Source organism: Populus nigra, chromosome 6 (genome assembly GCF_951802175.1).
Source record: "Populus nigra chromosome 6, ddPopNigr1.1, whole genome shotgun sequence".
Taxonomy (NCBI): Eukaryota; Viridiplantae; Streptophyta; class Magnoliopsida; order Malpighiales; family Salicaceae; genus Populus; species Populus nigra.
In genome coordinates this window covers 5,666,412-5,689,838 of record NC_084857.1, presented here as the reverse complement: position 1 = coordinate 5,689,838, position 23,427 = coordinate 5,666,412, and the positions used below count along the sequence as shown (strand labels likewise).

Sequence of the window (23,427 nt, the reverse complement as noted above, 5' to 3'; positions counted from 1 at the left end):
ACATTCTAGTCTTTCTTGTCAATACAGAGAGAGACAACCCAAGGAGGAAGAACCTTCAACAGTTGAAGAGAGAAGAGAGAAGAGAGAAGAGAGAGAGAGGGTCTCTCAATTTCACACGTGTGATGATTCAAAAAAGAGGAAGGAAATACTACTACCATTAAAATAACACGAGAGGTACTAGCTAGCTAGTTAAATAAAACGGTCAGTCAGGGGGGGGGGGGGTTGTTAACTACTTTTAAACCTTCTCTCCCCTCCCTGGAGTCTCACAGCAGACAAAGAAAGATATAGCTCTAATTAAAGCACCCTTGCTGATCCTTGCTGTTTTCAAGAGACTTAACTTGCATCTCTCCATCCATTCCTTCATCTCTCTCTGTCAAACTTAGCTTCTTAGACTAGAGTTTAGACTCCCACAGGATGATGACTTTATGTACAGTTGTATAACAGCATCTGTCAGAGAAATTAAGAAATGAAGGCATGGCCAGGAAGAGTGTTCTATATGCAACACCATATAATAACAGTAGAAATGTCCTTGCTTGTTACTCTTCTAGTGCTCCCTCATCTTCCTCTTCCTCTCCTTGCTCTTCAATGGGGATGGTTTATACAGACATTGGTTCTCTCTCTCTTAGTCCCAACTTTGGAATGACAACACCTGCGGCCTCTTCTTCTCATGAAATGGAAAACGGGAGGCTCTCTTGGGGTTTTCCTTTCATGGCAAACTATCATGCTAGCAGTGATGCTGTTGCGGAGGTTAAGGTCTCTGATTGCAGTGATGGATTTGGAGAGAACGATGAGACTATAAATCACAATGCTAACTCATCACATGAAGAGAACCCTAATGAAAATATGATAAGTGGCAGGGAAACAGATAGTGGGCAGTCAAAGCTTTGTGCAAGAGGGCATTGGAGGCCGGCAGAAGATACCAAGCTGAAGGAACTTGTGGCTCTTTATGGTCCTCAAAATTGGAACCTTATAGCTGAGAAGTTGGAAGGTAGATCAGGTAAAATTACTAAAGAAAAAGAAATTGTAAACCTCTGTTTCATTTGTCTCCCTTTTCTGTTCTCCTTCGCTTTAGGGATCTTATTTTCTAGTTTCTGCTTGGCTCATTTTGATTATTGTTATGTGAAGGTAAGAGCTGCAGGTTAAGGTGGTTTAACCAGCTGGATCCAAGGATAAACAGAAAAGCTTTCACTGAAGAAGAAGAGGAGAGACTAATGCAAGCTCATAGACTTTATGGTAACAAATGGGCCATGATAGCAAGACTTTTCCCTGGAAGAACTGATAATGCAGTCAAGAACCACTGGCATGTCATAATGGCCAGAAAATTTAGAGAACAATCAAGTGCTTACAGGAGAAGGAGGCTAAGTCAATCTGTCAACAGAAGAATGGAGGAAATTCCAAGCTTTGTCGGTAGAGATGCAGGCATGAAAGCAGAACAACCACCATGTTGTCCCAACATCCCCAGTGCTGGAGGATTAAATAACTTATCGTCTTACCGAATTGTAAACTTTAATGGTGCTGGTTGCGGTGGGGTTGACAACGGCTTAAACGGATCCCCCCACATGACCAGTGAGGGAGAAGCAGTCTCAAGCATTAAGGTCCCTCAAAGTAGGTTTTGTGCACAGCAGACACCTTTTGATTTCTTCTTTGGTATGTGCGTCTTTTGTGACCCCCCTTAATCCTCACCCTCTCTTTACATTCTCTTTTGTTTTTTGTTTATGTGGTGTATTCTTGAGTTTGTTTGGGTTTCTGTGCTACTTCCTCGTTGGTTTCTTTTTGGGAAGCCTACCTCATTTCCTAGCTTTATTCTCTTCGATTTATACAGTTGAAACCAAGCCTACCTCCATTGGTTCACTTACTTAAACAAACCTTCTCCACTAACTTTTTTGTTGCTCTAAATTCTGTATAAACTTGGGCATGCTTCTTTCTTTTAACTACTAGCAGTTCTTTTCATCTTTGTGATTGGTTTGGGTTTTGTTGCAGATCCCAAAAGTAAAGACATGCTGGGCATGTTCAGCCAAACCAGATCATGGGATAGGCCAAATGAAGAGCCCCACATTTCTGGTTTTTATCCCCAACATTACCCTCCATACTTAATGGCAACGCAACAGTCAAACTACCAAAACCCTTATTGTTTCTCAGATTTTACAGCGTCAACATTACCTCAAGAAGTTTCAGTCAGTCAGCCATCACCTTCATCACCATCAGTGGCAGATCAGAGCAGAGTTAGCGGCCATTTTGAGACTGTTGCACCACCATTCATTGACTTTCTCGGGGTAGGAGCCACATGAAGTCAGAAGTATAGCAAAAGAAAAGAAAAGAAAAAAGGCTGAAAAGGGTTATTGTTTTTGGCAGAAATCATATCAGAGAGGTGCTTAATGTGGATGTGCTCCAATATAACCGAGAGGCCATTAGAGGAAAAGGTGAAGGGATTGTAGTTAATTGTTGCAGTTGGATGGCAGAAGATAAAATCTGCATCAGTCTTTTGATGTCATGTCGCCCCAGCATCTTTTTCTTCTTCTTCCTCTTCTTCTTTTTTGTGTAGTAAAATCTTCTGCTCTCACATGAGACCCTTTCGAAGGGTAAAACAAATAAACTTGATTAATGATGAGTATTATCCTTTCTGTATTCGTTTCCTCTTTCCCCATTATTTTTCTTCTTCCTTTTTAAGCCTCTATCTTTAATCATTGGCTTTAATTTTATTTATTTATGTATATTACTTAGAAAGAAGGAAATTTTGAATCTCCACACTCCAATTTCTAGAACATGAATGTTGATTGAAACATTGGAGCAATGATTCACTGATGTCGTTCGCTTTTTTTTTTCTTTTCTTTTTCTACCCATACCAGTATAAAACTGCTTCCAGAAAATTATAAAGGGGAGCTACTTGTTTTTCTTTTCTTGGTCCAAGATTGCCAATACTTTCCAGAGTGATTCTTCCATCATAATATATATATATTCTTCCATCATCATCTAAAAAACCTAGGTGATGATTTATAGAATACAAAACAGAAAATCCTTTATTACATCCACCTCTGCATGATTTGAAGAACTCTCCTCGTATGATGATGCCACATTAATTAGTTAAAAAATGAAAGTGTTGTCTCTGACATTACATGTAAAATAACGAGAATTTGCATTTTTAAAAAATGTCAGTCGGAGGACAAGGGAGGGATTGTTTGTATAATTAACATATGAATTAAAATTTAAAACTGATGCATACTTTATAGTGGAGATGGCCGATTAGAGTTTAATTGGACGTGATTAAGTTTGTAAATAATATGTAAACAATATCGTTAATTACTCCCGAAAAAAACATGGACGGGGGAGAAATTCAAAGGGCTTAAAAGTGAAACTGAGGGGACGACACTAGGATGAAAGTCTTAGTGTTTTGTTTACTTCACGTTGTCCACAAAGTTTTAACAAAAAAGGCTGAAGATAGTTGGAGCTAGCTTGACCTTAAAATGTTGGGGTTTTTTTATTTTTTGAAGGGGGTATAAAAGGTTGTTTGGTTTGTTACTGCGAAGCTGAAGAGGATGTTGATGATCATGGAGGAGACGCTGGTGCTAATAAAAAGACACAAACAAGAAGCTGAAACTTGTATCAAACATCCTTTTCTCATGGGCCTGCAAAATTCAGGCACAAGTCCTGCTACAGAACCAAACACCACCCACTCTCCTAATGCGTTGATGATGGAAACTGTTGAACATCCATTCCTTTCGTTTCCTCATCGGCAGAATCTTCTGTGATTTCATGCCACCCACATGGGGTGTATCTGTTTGCAACTGTCTACTTCTGTACAAAAAGTTCTGTATGCATATGGTTACCTGCCGATGCAAGAAACGTATTATATGATGACATGAGTTTCGATATACTGTGTCATGGGCCAACACGCAAACATTAACCAGCTAATTTATATTTCATTCTTTCGTCCTTTCTACCCCCCGCCTTTAAAAAAAAGAAAAAGAATGGCAATCCTAACTTTGGTTATTGATTGCTTATCTTGAAATTAGCGTAATTTGGTCGGAAAAATATTTATTATTTGGTAACAATATAAAAAGCTGATCTGGCTGTTGCAAACTTTGATCAAACAATCACAGGAAATTGAGATTTGGAGTGATTTACTCAAAGTTTATAGTAAGATGAATTCTGAGAAGGTAATGTTTGGTATTTGGTTAAAAATAATTCCGAGAAGCTACTCCATGTTGTCTAGTAAGTAGTAACACATTCATCTGTAAATTCTTGTTTTCTTCTTTCTCAGACCTGATCACCAATAGGAGGGATGTGAGGATGCATCCTTCGCTAGATGGGAGCTTTCTAACTTCTATTCTTTATATTTATCAGATGAAGTTAATCTTGAAAAAAAAAAATCCCACAAATTCTTTTAGATATATATATTGAAAATTTAATAAATCATTTGTATGAGTAAATCTGGGCATGGAAGTTCATCAGGTTAGAGATACTCTAACCTATCTTAGTGTCCATTAAGTAAATCGTGTATTTTCTACTCATCGCCACCTACATCTACATGAAAATAAAGTCTTTCATAAATGCAGGTATAATTGTCATATATGATTGGACGTATGAAAACATAAAACCTAGAAAAATAAATAATTTTCTGCTGGGAAAAAAAAAAGTATAAAGAATTCTCAAGTTGGAATGTACTGTTCATCGCCTTCCTCTCTAAGAACACGGATTTGATATCAATAGGTTGTGATTTTTATGGATTAATGGTTGAAACTCTTTCTGCTCAAGATAAAGGACGTTAATCAAAGCAAGGATACTTAATAGAAATAAAAGCGGTAATCAAGTTAGAGTAACGATGTTGATGAAAATGAGACTATCAATCTAAACTACAAGGAGGAGTTGTTTGAGTTTTTATATAGAACATGAACAGAGACGTAAAAGTAATTTTTTAAAAAATATAAAGTGCAAAAATATTTTTAAATTGAAAAACTTAGATTTAAATTGGTAATTCGATTAATCTCACGTGATTAGACTGGATAAAGAAGGGATGTCCTTGGAGCCTGACAATGATTACAATTCGAGTTGTTTTTCTGTAATAATGGTATTTTTAAATCGATTTATGTATGAATTGAGATTAAGTTTCTCCTCAGATGATTTTAAAAATATGTCGATCTAATATGATTAAAATAATCCAATAAATTATCTTGGATGTTGACTCTAAAATTTAAACTCAAAAATAAAATAAAATGGAGCAAATACTTTTCACCGTCGGCAACCTCGTTTTTCTTCTTTTTTTTTTAATTAGAAAACGAAAATAATAAAGAAAAACAATATGACCGGGACAAATTGGGCCTGGGTATGCTGGCTACTGACCAGCCCAAGCAAGGGTTAGGATCAAAGACCATTGATCCAGTGGGTTATTCGGAGATCATGGGCCGAGCCAACAGTATTGGACATGCCCTGCTTCTGATCGCAGTTCCACCTAACGAAAAGAGCAAATTCAATGGCCCATTCAAAAAAAAATCTCACTGTTTCATAAGAAAAAAAAGAAGAAATTTATAGATAATAGTTAGAAGTTTATATTTATTTAAAAGAAAGAGTAAATCTAGAAATCAATACCGAAATGAAAGAACATTTTTGTGGTATAAAAGGAAAGCTCAAGCCTTGCTTGGAGATTTTATTTTTAAAGAACAATTTAAGCTGTGCTAGGAAGATAACTTGCACTTTTCTTAAATAATAATAATAATAATTCGTAGTAGATTAATTAATAGGCCTCGATGAAACATGGATGGTTCAAAAAGAAAATAGCCATGATAATTCACGTGCCTTTTTATCATCAAGCAACTCGTTAAGATGTAATTTTAGAGGTAATTATTTTTTATTTGGTTTAGTTTTTATAAAAAAAATATTCAAACTGAAATTTTTTTCTTATAAAAAACCAAAACTAGTTTAAACCGACTGCTTTCAGTTCGGTTTTTTACTACAAAAACCAGTTCAAACTGGTTTTGCTCGATTTTTTTTGTTTAGGTTCGGTTCGGTTTTTTTGGTTTCAGGCTTATAAAACCGAAACCAAACCAAACCGAACCGGTTGATTTTTTTAAAATTTTAATTGTTTTTTTCACGGTTAGGTTTTTTCGATTATTTTTTTTAATTTTTTTAGTTTAATAAATATTTTTATTTTTTTCTCACCCCTTGGACAATCTTCATGAAACACCATTCTTGGCCTGTCAATCTGGTGGTGGGAGAGAGAAATTGGATTTTTATTTTTTTCAATGAAATAATATTTTTAAAATGGGTAAAAGTGCCTTTTCTTTTTAAATTCATTTCCACTTTTTAAAAGTTTTTTTTTTTGAAAGTTGTTTGTTCTTCCTCCCATTTCGTCCACCACCACCACCTTAATTAGTATTCTAATTGTTTTTTTTTTTTTATTTACATGGGGTGTTCGGGTCAGCTTACGCGTACCACGACTATTTCCCACGGCCCGCTGGACATTCTGCAAATCCAGGAGCATGTAAGGCACAGCGAGGATGACAGGCGTACACATAAAGGATCGAACCCGGAACGGGAACGAAACAAGTCACACGAATTAACCATAGCAGCTAAACCCTTAAATATAAGTACACATGAGTACTCGAACCCAAAACACACAGGCAGAGCGAAGCCTGCCAAGGCAACTGAGCTGCAAGCCTCGTATGTTAGGATAAATATGAATTTCACGCTTTATCTCTCTGTCATTTTCTACTTGACCCTGCGAGGCTCATGATATGCAATTCTTTCTAACTACCTCCACTCCAAATATTCTCTCTTGCTGCTGCATCTCTAGTTTACGCAGCCATAAAAAAGTTATTTTTACTGTTTTGAGATATGGAAGAGTTTTTTATTTTTAATTTATATATATATGAAGTGCTCTAGCTTGACCTATCAAAATCTAAGTCAAGGGTTTATCAATATCTAAAAAAGGAGGTCTTCAATTTATTGCCAATACCCGGAAATGTAGTTTCAGTGGGAGTTTTTCATTTTATCAAAGGTTTCCACATATAGTACGAGGGAAGAGATTGTTTTTTAAGGAATTTCTTGTTTAAAAATAATATTTTTTATTTTTTAAAATTTATTCTTAATATCAAAACATTAAAACTACATAAAAGAATAATTTAAATCTAAAATAAAAAATAAAAAATAAAAAATACAGTTTTACCGCGATGCTATTAATTAAAAGCCGATGGAAGAAAGTAAGTTTTTCTTGGAGATTCTACGAGGGATTCCACTCATGAAAAGTTGGAATTGATGCGAAGCTTGAGCTCTCGCACATCATGATCGATCAATTCCCGGGGAGATAATGCTGGAGTCGCTAGGTTGCAGTGGCATTTAGTTGTGCTGAGGTCACGAAACTATAGCAGGAAAATACAATACAAGAATATCTTTCTCCATATAAAATAAAAGCAAAAGGAACAAAAAGAAAGAGAAAAAAAATAGATGGTTATATATATATATATATATATATATATGGCCCAATATCTTTTGCGGGAAGGTATCACATGCTTTGGGTCCCAAAACAACTAGTATCATTTTGCATAAATTGTGGCCCTCTGCTGTTGATTACAACAATGAAATTATCTGATTGTTTCACCCAAACTGATAGAGCAGAGACATTCGTATCTAAGTTGATCTTGATCGATCAATGAGGGCCGAACAGAGAGAAAGGCGAACATCACTTTGACAAGAGGGTTAGCTAACATGGGTTACCCCTTGCACAATTTGTGGCAAATGAATACAAAAGAAAAGAGAGCGAAAAAGCTGGCAGGAAGATGGAAGCAGAGGAAAACTTTTTCCCTAGCGTTTCCACCATTTGGTGTTGTTGCTTGTTTGGATTCCCTGGGCATGAAAGAGAAAGATGCTTGGGTTTCTCGAGCATATAAAAATTCAAGTTTATCTGTTCAAATGCGGGAGTGCCCGCAGTAACCTTTTCCACTCCGAGCCCTTTGATTTTGTATATAACAAATAGGAGGGAGAGGGACCATGAGTGGCATTTAGTTGGATGACTAATGAAGAAGACCTTTTACTGCACAAGCATCATAAAAGCTGCTAAGTTTCCATGTTATACCATGGCCTTGGATCTTACAAAGGAATGACTTGTACTGAATGACAGCATCTTGAACCCATGTAGAGTGATATGACTTCTGATTCACTCAGTATTGAAGGGAATCCATGGACTGCTTGTTCCATCATGAGATTTTAGGGTCAAATCCCTTCTGGAAGGAAAAAACCCTGGATCAAAATACCTACTTTAGAACGGGAGTTCTCGGTGTCACTAGGCAAGACTTGCAAATTTTATTTTGTTTTGATCGTTCTTCAAGCTAGAAGTGCCATTAGAAAGTCAGGAACTGAATGAGATTTAAGAGTTTATCCTGCAAAGAGTAGGGTTTTGTTACATCCAAGAATCGCTCTTCTTTCAACTATTGTCTCACACTTTTGATTTATATAAATAAATAAACTTTAAGGATACCGTGTACATGAATAACTTGGTAAAATAATACCATCTAAGATGGACAAGGAAAAACAGCTGGACATAAAGTGGCAGGGGAGACGGAGATCAGGATGTGTTCCAGTCAGAGGTGGCTATGCTCTTCTAGAGGGTAAAAGTAGGGAAACCCTTTCCTGGTTTTCCTGTATAGCAATTCTTTGTCAGTAAGGTGGCCTTCTGGTCGTGTCAGCTGTCAAGTGTCAACCTTCTAATGTAAAAGGGAACACAAATTTGTTGAGAGTGAAGCTGCACTAGACTTGTGAAAAACTCCATTTCATGTAATTACAATTATTGCAGAAACTGTACTAATTAACCGATCTCTCATCAAGTGTTCTCATGGAAATTGAGAGACCGGGACAATGCAGCAGGGTTCGCTTGCAACACTGAAGTTGTCCCATCCATGTCGTTTTTGTCTTCGTTTTTTGATTGAAAGCCCTTAAAGAGACCTCCTCCATTAATAGAATTGGACTTTTCACTCATGATCCCGAGGGTCGCCCATATAGAGCTCTTTGCAGCTTCACTAGGATCATCAATCCTCGATGTCTTCGGAACCAAAACACCTTTTACTGATTTGGTGCCCTCCCTCGAGGGCTCTTTTAAGTAGGCTGGATGAAGGATGCTGCCATCCCTTGAATGTTTACCCAGTGTAGAAGTAGGACTGGAGTCTAGGGTACAGTGTTTTAGAGAGGGTGATGGAGGGGATACACATGGCGGTACATTCCAAGGGCTCGGGACAGTACAACCCCAGTAAGTTGGTGCAGGGTAAAACGATACTGGAAAGCCTGGGGGGCAAAACGTAGGTGGAGGCAGCGCAGAGTTCCATTGACATGGCCAAGGAGGCCCGGGGAAGCAGGGAACCTGGGGAGGAAAGGATTGATAATCCTTATTAACTGCTTCTCTCGAATTACTATTACATCCCTTCTTTGATGAATCCGAAGCTGTGGCGGGAGATCCACTTGAGCGATCATCCCCATTACTTCCCGCCCCTCCACAAGGTACAAAGATTCTATGTTCAGGCCTGGGATACTCATTTCGAACACTATTTTGCGTTTTCTCTGAAAGATTCAACACAGAGGCAACAGAATCACAAAGAGGAGAATCGGAACCAAATGCAAGGACAGTGGTGTTGTTTCCGAAAGAGGGGTTATGAACTCCATTCATGGCATGGACTTGAACTGTTCGGAGAGCTTCTGATACCATTAAGTGACGATAATGTGAAGCTGAAGAGCTCTTATTCTTGCGCCGTCCTGCTCCCACAGGCACATTCCTCATGGTTCCTCCAGCAGTCCAGTATCTCTGACACTTTTTACAGAAATGACGAGGCTGATTGACGTTGTAATTGTTGTAATAACAGAATTTAGTATCCATGCTATTACATCGAGGGCATGGAAGTATTTTGTCAGGCTTCTTCAGAGTCTTTTCTTGTGAGATGCTCGTCTCCCTTTGTTCTTCATCCTTACTGCTTTTCAGTGATGAAGTTTCGCTCTCAACTGAGGGAGTCTTTGGATTCTCACTAATTCCTGATGATGTTGGATCTTTTGAGTCCTCGGTGATCTGACACGAGGTAACATCTTCTTGTTTCTTGTTGGCAATTTCCTCTCCTGAAGACTCCTAAAATGTCAAAAAAAAAAAAAGAATGAGAAGAAATAGAGACAACTTACTTGTATAGTATTGTATACTTGTATGTACAATTTTTCAAGTCAAAAGCAGGTGGGAATAGGTGGGATTGAAATTGAAATACAATCAGTTTAGTTAAAATAAAACTCTGTAGGAGTACAGAGTTTAAATACAACTTCACACGGAACTCTGTCTCATTGTCAATTGGAAATAAATAGTTCAAGTATCCCAAGTACTAAAAAAACTTTTCGTGAAGCTGTTATCAGAGGCAAAACCATTAGATGTTATCGAGTTGCCGCTAGTAAAGATCAGTCTAATGAACCGCAAAGCTTTCCCTAAAAGACACGCAGTGCCATGCCAGAGATGGCAAAACAGAACAGTGATCCAATAGGAAAGACTGGACCGAGAAAATATGTGATAAGTATGAAAAGTTGAGGAATCTGACAAAATCATATGATCCTTGATGGAGGAAATAACTGGATCAATCTTCCTAACTATTTCAAAATGGAAAGTAATGGTGAAATACTGATATAGAGCCTGGTGGTCTGCAGTTCATCAATACTAATTCTGCTTTAAAAGAAGTCTGAACGAAGATCTTCTAAAAAATAAGCACAGGGTAAAGTACATATGGGAAAATTTTAGTAATAGTTATCGCCAAAACACGACAAATAATAAAAGTGGAAGGCGAAGATTAAAAACCCTTCTGTGCCGCCAAGAAAAAGGAGAGAATGGAACAGTTACTTTATTTTGAAATTCTAGTATTAACAGTAGAAGAATCTCAAGTCCGATTCCCATAAATCAATGAGTGTTCCACCTCCTAAAAATCAAAAGACATGGATGAACTAAAATGGACGCTCAAACAATTTCTTCGTTTTGAGATTAGAAGTCCAAATAGTAACAAAATAATTTTTATAATCAAGGCAAGCTCAGAAATATGCAATCCCAGTCGACATACAAAATACACATACCCTGTGGTTGCCTTCTTGCTCTTCCTTGTCTTTTTCGTGCAAGCAAGTAGTAGCAGTGTAACAGTACTCCTCAGGCTCGGGTGGGGCAACTGGTGTTCCTGAGGAAGACTCGTGCTTGTTAATAGCACAAGACACATCCCCCTCCAGCTGATTGACTTGCAGTGGAATCGTCTTCCCAAACAACTTGATCGCCAAATCCGACATTCTCTAGCTAAAAGAAGAGGCAATCCCTGTCTCTCAGCTTGTGCTGTGAGTGTTTTTTTTTTTTTAGTAGTGTATTTTTGGGGATCGGACGAGGTGGAAGAGAGGAAGAAAGAAAGAGTTTGGAAGTAATCTGTTTGCAGGTGGCAAGTAATTAAACAAAGTGGGGGAATGCCACATCAGAAAAAAGGCGAAATTTTGTGAGCCACAAGTTTATGTGGCCTTTAAGATCTTTCTTGCTGTTTGGATTCCCCACATTTGCTTGCAAGGATAATGCTGCCCGGTCCCATTCTTTTTTTCTTCTGCCATGTCAGCATCTCCGATGCTCCCTTCATTCGGGGATCCACCGGAGTTGGTCCTGAGGGGCTTGACCAACCCCTCGAACATAAAACCAAAGTTCATGGTTGTTCTATAGATTAATAAATCGTCGAATTTCAATACCAAGCTTGGATTCGGTTAGTTGCCCTTGAGTTTTCTAGAGAAAAATTATTAGCTCAAATCAAGCTTGAGATAATTATAGCTACAGTGTAACATCTTTTGTTGTAAATCGATTTCAAATAAACCTAAAATTTGACTCTCCTTCTCCAGCTCCAGGCTACACGATAGCTTGTATTTTATTTGAATTGGTTTCAGGGAATGGAAAATCTAGATTTTGATTCGTGTTCCATTGGAAATTAAGTTGAATTAGACCATAAGGAATTCGAGTCCAAGTCTACCAACGGTGAAGTTTGAATAGGTTTCCTATCCTAGTCACTTTTCAGAGTCTATTTTATTTTGCGTAAAATATTTAATAGAAGATGTTTGTTTTAACAAATAATTTATAACAAAACTAGTTAATAAAAAGTATTTTATGGTCCCTTTTCATACTTAGTTTATTTGTTAAAAAATATTTTCAATTTATTAAATTCAGTAAAATATTTTACATGTAATAATTGATTTATTATATCATCCAGCTATTTTAATCACTACATCTATTTCTCCACCACTGCTATCACATTTTTTTTAATCACATCTATCGACCAACGAAATTGCACATGGATTACTAACCTGACTCCAACTTGTTCAGATCAAGAAACAGAGACAATTGATTTATGTGAAAAAACAGAGTCACATACTCACAGAGTCACACACACACACACCGCACGGTTTAATCCAATTGATTTTCAATATCTCAATAATAGACAGTCACAGAAACTTTGAATCAAAATCTCAATCTTTAACATCATTAAACTGTAAAGATTAAAGCATCTAATGGTCCTAAACAACAGTTACGACATATTACAAACAAGGTAAGAAATGGACATGGTAAGAAACTCTTACCTCTGTTCTGAGCAGTGAGCACCGAGGAGATCAATATTACAGCCAAACTTGGAGCCTGCAAATTCAATCAAACAAATATTAGCATTACTGGCTTACTGCATTAGAGTAAGAAACGGACAGGGGAAAAAAAGCACCCCCAGTCGCTGGTAGTTACCAACAGAGAAGAGAGAACCAGAGAAACAAGATGAACAGAGTAACTTACCTGGTGGAGACTGGAGAGACGTCGTTGTTGTTGGGTGGACTCTGGTTCTCACGGTGGCTGGTGAAAAGGACGTCGTCGATGAGGGGCGAGGGCTGTTGTGAATGATGAACTGGAATCGTGGACGACTGAAAGAAAGAGATAGAGAGTAGAGACTGAGACACTGAGTAACTGAGGAATCCTCAGTTTAGGGACGGCTGGAACTGAAATTTTGGGATTTCAATTTTGGGATTTCAACTGGAACTGGAACTGAAATGCGAAGAAGACTGAAGAGAAAGTGAGAAACATTGCATTTGCAATTTTGCATTTGCTTTGTTAAATCCAATAGGCGGTCGGCACCTGGTAGATACAAGGCTTTTTTTTTTCCTGCGGGCAAAATCGTTAAATTGGTGGTAAAATCGCGATTTTACCCGATTTTAACAATTTTACCCGATTTTGACCCGATTTTCGTGTTTTACAAGCGATTTAGCACGTAAAGCCTATATCAACTCGTAAAAACGTACGATTTTACGAGTTGAATCGCGATTTTGACAACCTTAATCACTACCATGATCATCTCACTACCTTCTTATTCATCATCATTATCATCTCATTACTATTATTACCGTAATCACTTTATTGTTACTTCTTCCGCTACCATCATTATTTCACCTATAATAATCATTATTAAAAAATTATTAAAAAATATTTTACCTAAAACAAAATAACTTCAAATAATTATTAGAATTCAAGGGAGTTTGGCCACAATCTATTAATTAGAAAGAAAATACTAACATATCGGAGAATGTAATTGACATAATTAAATTAAAATTAATTAGTAGTAACTAGCAGAAAATTATTCAGCAAAACGCCGTCTGTGGGAATCGTACCCACGACCACATGGTTAAAAGCCATGCGCTCTACCAGCTGAGCTAAGACGGCATTTCTATAAGAAAATAGAACATAGAATATAAATAGCTTATATTAACATGACGACAAACGAGGAGTCTTGGCGAGTTTTTTAACAGCCTTTTGGGTTGAGATATTGACAAGCTGTCAAGCTCCACTTGCCATGTAAGCACGTGGCACGTGACCCACCTTGCTGTCTTGCACAGCTACAAGGAATTAATAGCTGCTCCCCTGCCACATCACCACCATATCTTACATGACCCACCTGCAAAAAGCGAAGTGAAAAGGTCATCTGACACATCCGTGCCGTTGATTCCCTTAACAACTTATATCTTGCAACGTGTCATACAAGAATCACACATATAATTAAAAATAATAAGAAATATATTAAATGATAAGAATTAGTTAAAAAAAATATACCCGATACTAATAAGAATTTTCTTATTTAATTTATTTTCTCTTTCCTTTTTATATATATCCTTTATACCATGCGTATTTCATAACTATAACATGATTACTGCCGGAGACATCTCCCGTCGTCTTTCATCAATGCGTAGGGTTTTCATTTTGCAAAAGAATCTTCTTCTAGTGGCTGCCGGCCCTAGGCTCAGTTAGGAAGGATATAACTTTCTTGGTTGCCGCGACGTGTCAAGTTGATGAAGGTGGGAGGACAGGAATAAATCTTTGTAAATTCCTTTTGATATTCAAAATTATATTAAAAAATCAATTTGAAAAAAAAAATAAAATTATTTTTTCAATTTAAAAACAAATATAATCATTGTAGCTTTTTTATATCACCCTTCCTTTTTGTACCGCTACAAAACTTCACCTCAAAAACTGTATAATTTTATCCGCGCAGTATCCAATATATAATTATAATCTAGTTAATTAAAAATACTTTTATTTTATCATTTTATCATCCAATAAAGCTAGGGCAAAAGGTGTTAATTTAGTCACTTGCTTCTCTTGGTTTTCACCCATTAATTTTACTTTAAAAGAATTACAATATGCTCATTGTTTTCCAAATAAAGTTCTCCTAATTAAGATGTTAATTAATAGAGAAAAGTAAACGAGTGCTCGTCGAGCAATCGTTAAGTATTATTTAATATATTTATTAAACTCTATTCATGATTAATTTATGCTATAAAAAAATAAAAATCAATGACATTTATCAAAGAAATTAAATAAGGGCTACTTTATATGGTAGTTTTTGAAGTATCTGTCATAAATTATAAACAAAAAAGAAAATAAATACTATGCTGGTTAGAAACGATAAATAAATCTCAACAAGTTCCCACCCCTGTTAACTGATCCTAATTAATATTTGCAAAATCTCGGTAAGCTTGTAAAAGAATTGTTAAGTTGTTAAAGTTCAGCTAATTAAATGCAATATAGACGATAAAGAAAAGCTACATCAGCAAGGCAGTTAATTATTTTAGTAATCGCCAATTCTTTTTCTTTTTTTTTTGGAAAACAATTTACAAATGGAATTTTCTACTCGCTTTCGATATGGGATATCACAATGCTGATCGCTGACCTGTTGCACGTGTTTTGGGGCTTCAGGCTTACAAGTGAGCTAGCATCACCAAAAACAAAACCGTGAGGGCAGTAAAACTCGAAGCGGACAATATACAACAAGTTGGGTCAGGTTATCACAAACTCTTCAACTCTATGTGTATTTGTTAACTGACAAACTTTTCAACTCTTTGTTGATCTCTGTGTTCATCTCAAACAGAAGAAAAACACCTAGACTTAGAGGTTCAAAGAAGATTACTGGAAGCAACACGATTCCAGCTATAAGAGATGACGACGCATCGTGTCAAGTCGCGTGCATCAAGGTTGTTCAAAACCCTCAACATCAAGTCCCTACAAAGCATATCTAATGGGTCTTGAGTTATTACTTACAGGGAGAGTGAGAAGATACATGGTGGTGAGTGGAGTCGAGGGAGAGAAAATGAGAGAGTGCATTAAGGGCAATTGATTTCGATGATGATGCTACAAGTTTCTTGATCAAACGGTTAGTAGCTGAAGTATCTTTTGTGGCAACGGTGGGCATTGGGCAATACTGCAGAGAAGAAACACTGGGCTTGTTTGCTAGTTGCTGCTAAATATTTAAAGTTGTTCCATTTGGTTGATAAATTCAGAGGTGGTGATGTTGGCTGTGAAAGATAAGGTAGTGGACCAATGGTTGTTGACTGAAACTGAGGTGGTGATGTTGGCTGTGAATTGTTAAAGAAAAAGTTTTATTATTTACATTTTCTTTGTTGTCGTGTTTTGAGATTGGGATTCATTTCTGCTCATTGCTTTATGAATAAAAAACATCAATTAAGAACGAAAGACATGAGAAAAACAACATGGATTGACTTTGTGAGTAAAATTATAGAAACTGATTCTTAATTATTTTTTAAGTTTTAATTAATTTTTTTAATTGTTTTAATGTATTAATATTAAAATAAATTTTAAAAAATAAAAAATATATTATTTTAATATATTTCAAAGTTAAAAACACTTTAAAAAATAAGTTTATCATATTATTAAACAATCGCTAAACCCCATCCTAAGTTATTATTTACTACTTAATTAAAATTATTAATATATAATTAATTAAAATATTTTACTTATAATTTTATAATTTAACAATTCAAGTTTACAATCTAAATTTATATTATACGTTTCATGTCATGTTAAAAAAAAGGTACAGCCTTGTTCACACGCAAAGCCAGGGCTAATGTTGAAAACTATGCCATCATCGATTGTTCATCGTGCTGTTAGAACCTGAGCGATTTTATCAAAATATGGTATCAGTTCTTGGAAGCCCAGTTATCATAGAATTATTTTCCATGTGAACTCGCTGCCTCGCTGGGATATAAAAATAGCCGCAGAGGATTAGATATTTACTTAGTGCGATGAAAAAGCAAAGTGGAAAGTGAAAAGAAGTGGAAGTGGGACTGCCATTAGAGGAGAGCATGTCATCTGAGGCGGCGGAGGATGTAGATTGCTGATGAATGCTAGTGCATGCAACGGCCAATAACAGGGCTCTTGTGTGTGTCAATTATAATGTCAGAGCACCGCAATTTTGACTTTTGGCCGACCACAAATGACAACACGGTTATAATAAAGTGCTCAAATACGTACGTAGTGAAAATAAATACAGCAGTCAGTACAAGATATAGGATGGAACGACGGATGTGATCGATCATGGACCGACCACAAATTCTTGTCAAGGGCATTATGTGCGTGCATATTGTATATTTGATTAATTAAAACGAGGAAGTTGACCATAAATATTGGATTGCATAACTGGCCAGTAATGAACTTTTCAAATGTAATTTAAATAATCTTTTGTTTTTATAATTGCCCTGTTATTTATTATCCCTAAATTCTTGTAGTTGTAAAGGGTCTTTTTCTTCAATGATGGTGCCCATATATGTATATGTATGTGTGTGTGTGTATTACTTTGCTACAATTACAAGAGAGTGCAGTGGACCAGACCTTGCAAGTTGAAATTACCAATATGGGGAAACATTCACAATAATAATAATAATTTAGCGTAAACTCTGTAGACGGAGGAATTAAGATCTGTCCTCATAGTTTTCAAACTACGAGGACAGAGATCAAGATCATAATGACGCAATCACCCTCGTAGACAACGGAAAGTACTTGCCAACAACGGTATCAGACCGACAGGATTATTGGTAACTACTAATTAGTGCCGTCGCTTATTATTTCTCTCTTCCTTGCCACTTCCCGCTGCAAGAGGTGGTGGTGGGGCAAGGAGGAGTTTGTAAATTCCTTTGACCACTCCATTTAACGTTCTCCACTAATTGCAGATGGGACAAGGGAGCCGAGTCTCCTTCAATCATCACAGATTGACCATTTCATCTGCCCCTCTCCATTTTGACCTATGGAATTATGCACCTAGAGTTGTTCTTTTGATGAAGAATTGAAGATGGAACTCCTTGAAAGGATGCTTCTTGCAACCGAAAGGAAAGGGGAAAAAAGGGGGCTTTTAGAGAGCCAGCCCAAGGTGGGTAGACAGACTCCATTAACTAGAAGCGCTTTTCTCTCTACCTTGATGCCCTGGGCCACAGTGGCCGACTCAAACATCTTTATCAATGGAGTCATTCAATCACTTTTAATTGTCATGTTAAAACCGATTTCATGTCTTAAATTGTTTCTTTAGGGTTTTTGGATTTCAAAATAAATAAAATATTTAATCTTCATGTTAATATCAATTTCATACATGTAATTCTTTGTTGACGAGTTTTATATATAAAAGAATAATCAAATGAATTTTAATTACTTTCATTTTTATCATACACTAAACTAAACCATAACCATGGATTCACCTCTTAATTAATAATCTAGATGGATAAAACAACATTCAAACAGGCTGGAATATTGTAAATGTCTCAGCAACATGCATTTTAAATATCATCATGTCTAAGGAACACTGATACTTCAAAAGCGGCTACAAATGGTAGGCAGTTTCCTCCCATTCACTAGTAATTCTGCTGGTTGTTTCTCAGCTTATCTTCTTGAATGCTACCTCAACATCATCAAGTAATTAAACCCACAAACTCGCCTGCTTAAAATGCTCTCTCCACGGGCTCGAGCTCTTTAATATATGCTAAACCAAGGAAAGATGCAAACAAGTTGATCTATGTTTTATTTTGATAACTGAAAATACAGACAATCACAAAGCCAGGTGCCGGGAGGGAGAGTTTAGAGTACAGTAGTGATTATCCAGGAACAGGAGCCAGTAACCGCCACGCCCCTGAGCCGCCTCCTGGCCTGGGGGAGACTGATTAAGCTCGGCCAGTTCAATGATCGCGCAATAGATTTGTAAACCAAAAGAGCCCTTCTGTTCAGTGTCTTCTGGCAAGATTAAAGTCTCTGTTTCTTGAAGTATTTGCCTTGCTTTCAAGATTGAATTTTGAGGCAGCAACCGGAGTTGATTATCATTTATTATTGATTGTTGTAAATAAATTTTTTTTGTTGGTTCTAAACGTAAACAAAGTGGATTAATGCTTGTAGTATTGTAGAGTGATTAGTTTCCCTTTATCATGATAGTATAAATGATTTTCCATTATTATTAATCACATTTTTTAACAAGCAGATGGCCACAAAATGAACTTAAACTGGAAAAATAAAATAAAATTTAAAAGGGAACAACCTACAAATTGGGCTTCAAAAAGGATTCAATTCCTTCTGACAAGAATATTCCTGTCGCTAACTCACTCTACATTAAATTTAAAATAGTAAACAAGTATATGTCTTAGGAATAAAAATAGGCAAAATATATCTGCTAAGCATTATTTAAATATTTATTTATTATACTTTGTTTATTCTTGAATTATGATAAAAAGAATACAAATTAAATATTTGAATGAAAATGAATGATATTGATTATAAACATTAAATAGTTATATGGTATGAATTTAAAGTGTTAACAATAAATTAATCTATAATTAACTAAGAAAAGTAAAAGCCTCGTCTTGCTTCTTCATCAGTGAAAACTCCACACCATTTCTAGACCAATTTTGACAGCCCATAACTCTGCTCGCAAAGCCAACCCCAGCAGCAAAACCCTCAAGGAATCGACCCCAATCGTCTCTAAGCAATCCTCCAGCACCCGAAAGACCTGGATCTGCTACCCCGTCTGCATCAAGCTTTTTTGGATTAGTTGAAATACTTTTGTTAGATAAATATCTGTGGAGGTTTTGGTTAATTTTGCTTTCTGTAGGGTTCCCAACCCTCGTTTTTTCTTTTATATGAGTGTATATGTGTGTGTATGTATATCTTGAATCGAAACATAATAGATTTTCGTGTTTCTTTATTGAGTTAATTATGTATTAATTCATGTAGTTTAACCAAACTAATTAATTAATCTCATATTTTCATTTCAGGAACTATATATTTAATCCTTTTTTAACATCCATTTATAACACATTAATCATCTTCATCCATTTTTTATTTATTTCAAGAAATGGGAAAAACCGTTAAGATAAAGATATCAATGGGAAAAAAATGCCTTTTTTAAAAACTATTTAATTGTTTTTTATACTTTAATAAACTTGTTTTGATAAACTATAAGATCAAGTTATAATTAACTTTTATTCGTTTTTTCTTAGCAAGGCTGCAAAGATAAAAAAAAAAAAAAAAAACTAAATGAAATGAAATCCAATAGAGTCAATCCAGCGATTTGAAAGTTTCTTCATTAAATTCAGTGTATTGCCGATTAAATGAAAAAAAAAAAATTCTCAATCTGAGCTTGACAGGGTTATGGATTCACCATTTTTTTTATTATTATTAAGATGGACCGACACATGGAGTGAATTCAGTTTTTTCAACAGTGCCAGTGTGTTTTCGCCTGGTTCTGATCCATTTTTCCTTGTGTGCTGTGAATGATTAGGCTTTTCTTGTCTTGTCTCAGAATTATTGCATTTTAGGTGAGTTTAGAATCTTATGAAGGCTGCTATTATTCCAAAGCATCCACAAAGTACAAACAGTAACGTAGCATCATATTTAGAAAATAGAATAAATATTGAACTGGAAACTAGATTGATCATAGAAGGAAAACTTTACTCCCGAAGTGATTAAATTTTGGTTCTGATAGTTATTGCCCCGAAAGAGAGTGTGCTTTGCCTTTTGACTTGTTTGTGAACCTAACAGAATGAGTTTGTGTTGTTATATTCTTTGTTTTTTAGTATTTTCTTTTGTCAAGTTCATGTTGTCATCTTCTTCTTCGTTATCTTGAAGCGTGGCTTCCGCATTTTATCGTGTCAGTTCTCTTTCAGTAACTAGCTTGTTGCTTCTAATTAACCCATCTGGATTTGTTCTTCAAGCAGTAAAGAGGGGTTGTGTTTTTCTGGGTCGAGTCATGTCAAACTGAGACATATTGCGTCATTAGATGTTGCATTTTATCAGAAATGAGTTAGTCTCGCCTGAATTATTTGAGGGAATATTTCTGCATGATTCCACTTTGTCTCTGTCAATCAAGTCGAGGGGTATTGGACAAAGGTTGTTGTGCCTCGTAAAGAGGATTCTGGAAGTTGGGCATCACTTAACGAGGCAAGTGCGACGTTCACTGGTTCGCCGAGGAAAGCAATTATATCTATACTTTCCCTGAATTTTCGTTTTATAGTTTAACATTGTGCTCTTGTAGGCCTAGAGAAGAAGTTAAACATGACACGACGGGTTGGTTGTAGCCATGAGCAGTAATTTATTGAAATGTCTAGCCATCTGCCTTGTTTAAAATCTACAGTACAGGACTGGCACTTTCATTTGTTTATCTGGGCCATGTAACAATCTCGATGATCCTGTATGCTCATGATCCCAAGTGACTTACAGTTTGAATATTGAGGTTTTGACTCTGATCTTGCATCTGCTCTAGTGGAAGATGAGTTACAAGGGTGAATTCTCTTGAGAATGGATGAAAAGGAAAGCACGCTACTTTGTTGTTTGTTGCTGCACTTAAAATGGCTCGATCCTCTTCCTTCTCCTTTTCCTTAAAATGGATGCACTTGCAAAAGATGGTGTCACTTCACAATAAGATGGAATTGCTTGCCTTTCACTTCTAAACACAAGAGTCTATGTCTGTTGTTTGCCGATGTGCGTAAATTACTTGCTTTTATCTTTTCTCTACAGGAGCCCATTCCCAGCCACAACACTCCAGTTCCAAAAACGACCTGGACCTTGTAGCACTAGCAGGTACACATTCCAGAGGATTTTAGTCTTTCAATGAGTCGGAGCATCTTCAGTATAGATGCTAAATGAAAAGCTAAAAATATATATAAAAATATTATTTTAATTACATGTTTTAAAAAAATTTCCAGAATATATGTTTATTTTTGTATTTTAAAAAATTAAATACTTTTTATTGTTTTATTTTAAATTATTTTTTGATATTTTTAATGCGTTAATATTAAAAATAAATTTTATTAAAATAAAAATATATTATTTCTATATATTTTTAAATAAATAATACTTTAAAAAATAATTACTATCAAACTACCAAACCCAAACGAGCTGTGACTGTTTGTGTATTCACTCGTAGAAGAGGCTGTATCAGTACTTGGATTGTTTTTCTTTCGGTGCATGGTATGTCATTTTTCTTCGCCTTCCGCTTCGAGAGAGTTTTGACCAAGTTAAATAGGATTTGCTTGGAGCTAATTCCCTTCTCTTCATACCAAATGCATATAAATTATAAGCAAATAGATTAATGACGCCATGCTCGTGTCATTTCAGCGTGTGTTCGTCTTTGAATTACAGCAATATATCTCAGTTTTTACTTTGCTGGGATGGTGACTAGTTCCTTTTGTTTCTCTTTTCGTGATTCCTGAGGCCATATTCTTCTCATCTTCTTTCCATGCTATTGGATTTGTGAGATCTCCTCTCTTATGGGTCCCTTTAAAGAATAATAATCCATGGGAGGCACCTTTGCTTAAATGACTTTTGATACACCGGTCCTTCTCCTACAGACCTAAAAAAAAACACATGGCCCCTTCGGCATCATCCCAGAATCTCCTTTACATGTTATAGAATAAATTAAAGCAAGAGGAGCCTTCAAGTACAGCAGCTGGTTAAAGAGAAAGGTTCTTCAATAACTCTTCCTTCTTTTCTTGTTTTTCAAACATTCGGGCCGCATATCGCAAAAACTTTGTCAATAATTTTTATTCTTTTCTTTGAATATGAACTACGAAACTTGCTACTAAAGATTGAATGTAGTCTTAGGGCAGAAGCAGATGCTTGCTTAGGAAGAACTTGCTGTTAAAATGGGCCTACCACTGCAATGGATCCTCCACATCGGGTTTTTTTTGTTAAAAGTTTTTATTTTTTATTTTTATCTAATGGAATGTGTTGGCAATAACAACACAATCGCTGAACTTTTTCAATCTTTTCCTCCCTATAAGGTGTCCAAATGGCTGTTGATAAAAAAATGGCAGGCTGAGTCAACTGATTGAAAGCTTCAGTAAGAACAAGACAACTATACTATACGGCATGTCTTCTACTTTCTCTCTTAATTAAATAAATATATACATAGTACTACTGTTGCTATTTTAATTGCTTAATTAAAGAATTGCTTTAGTATCTAACCTTCCTCACCTTTGAATCCAGGGAAAGTGATTAATGCAGCAAGAACAACTGATTGGATGACACTAATCATATGGCAGTTCTTTGGAGATCAGTGATCATCATTGGATCTTGATTCCAGTTATAAAAACTCTAAACTGCAACCCAAGAAATCCAAAGATTGATCTGATTCAATCGACTTTTACGATTTGTTGCTGGCCATTTTGGCTTCCCCTTTTCTTTTTCCTTTTCTTTCCTGGGTGAAAATTCCTTTTCCCAGTTTCAGCATGGATATGGACTACAGACTTAAAGCTAACATTCCCTTTGGAATATATTTCTTTATTTATCAGTAAGAGGCTTTTACGCTGAGCAGTCCAGTCCAGTGGATAGTTTTCATATTATAGATGGGTACTGCTGCCATAAATATGTGGACCTTTTTGTCAATTCATTCTGTCTATGCGTCTGTGACTTCCACGGTACTCACATACACTCGGAAAGAAAGAGAGATAATTAAAGAGCAAAGTCAATCTTGTTGCTTCATGGAGAGATAACTAAAGAGCAAAGTCAATCTTGTTGCTTCATGTCAACAAGTACCACTGGATGGTTGGTTGTGTTGCTTTTGCATCGCAACCACCATGAGATGCTGGATTGGTTTCAGATGTTGTTAGTTATGC

The 23,427-nt window shown here is 36.1% G+C and overlaps 2 protein-coding genes and 1 non-coding gene across 3 annotated transcripts; 1 reads left to right on the top strand and 2 right to left on the bottom strand.

Annotated features, from left to right (window-relative positions):
* Window positions 1–324: 324 nt before the first annotated feature.
* LOC133695929 (uncharacterized) lies at window positions 325–2,625 on the top strand. Its single transcript, XM_062117909.1, has 3 exons — window positions 325–997; window positions 1,126–1,647; window positions 1,981–2,625. Exons 1-3 carry the CDS (start codon window positions 475–477, stop codon window positions 2,286–2,288), a joined length of 1,353 nt encoding a protein of 450 aa, XP_061973893.1. The 5' UTR covers window positions 325–474; the 3' UTR covers window positions 2,289–2,625.
* Window positions 2,626–8,408: 5,783 nt separating this feature from the next.
* LOC133696308 (cyclic dof factor 1-like) lies at window positions 8,409–11,407 on the bottom strand. Its single transcript, XM_062118467.1, has 2 exons — window positions 11,071–11,407; window positions 8,409–10,096 (listed from the first exon to the last, which is right to left on the bottom strand). The coding sequence occupies exons 1-2, from the start codon at window positions 11,272–11,274 to the stop codon at window positions 8,810–8,812; spliced, it is 1,491 nt and encodes a 496-aa protein (XP_061974451.1). The 5' UTR covers window positions 11,275–11,407; the 3' UTR covers window positions 8,409–8,809.
* Window positions 11,408–13,638: 2,231 nt separating this feature from the next.
* On the bottom strand, window positions 13,639–13,711 carry TRNAK-UUU (transfer RNA lysine (anticodon UUU)). Its single transcript has one exon. It is a non-coding gene; the product is annotated as a tRNA-Lys (tRNA).
* Window positions 13,712–23,427: the final 9,716 nt, after the last annotated feature.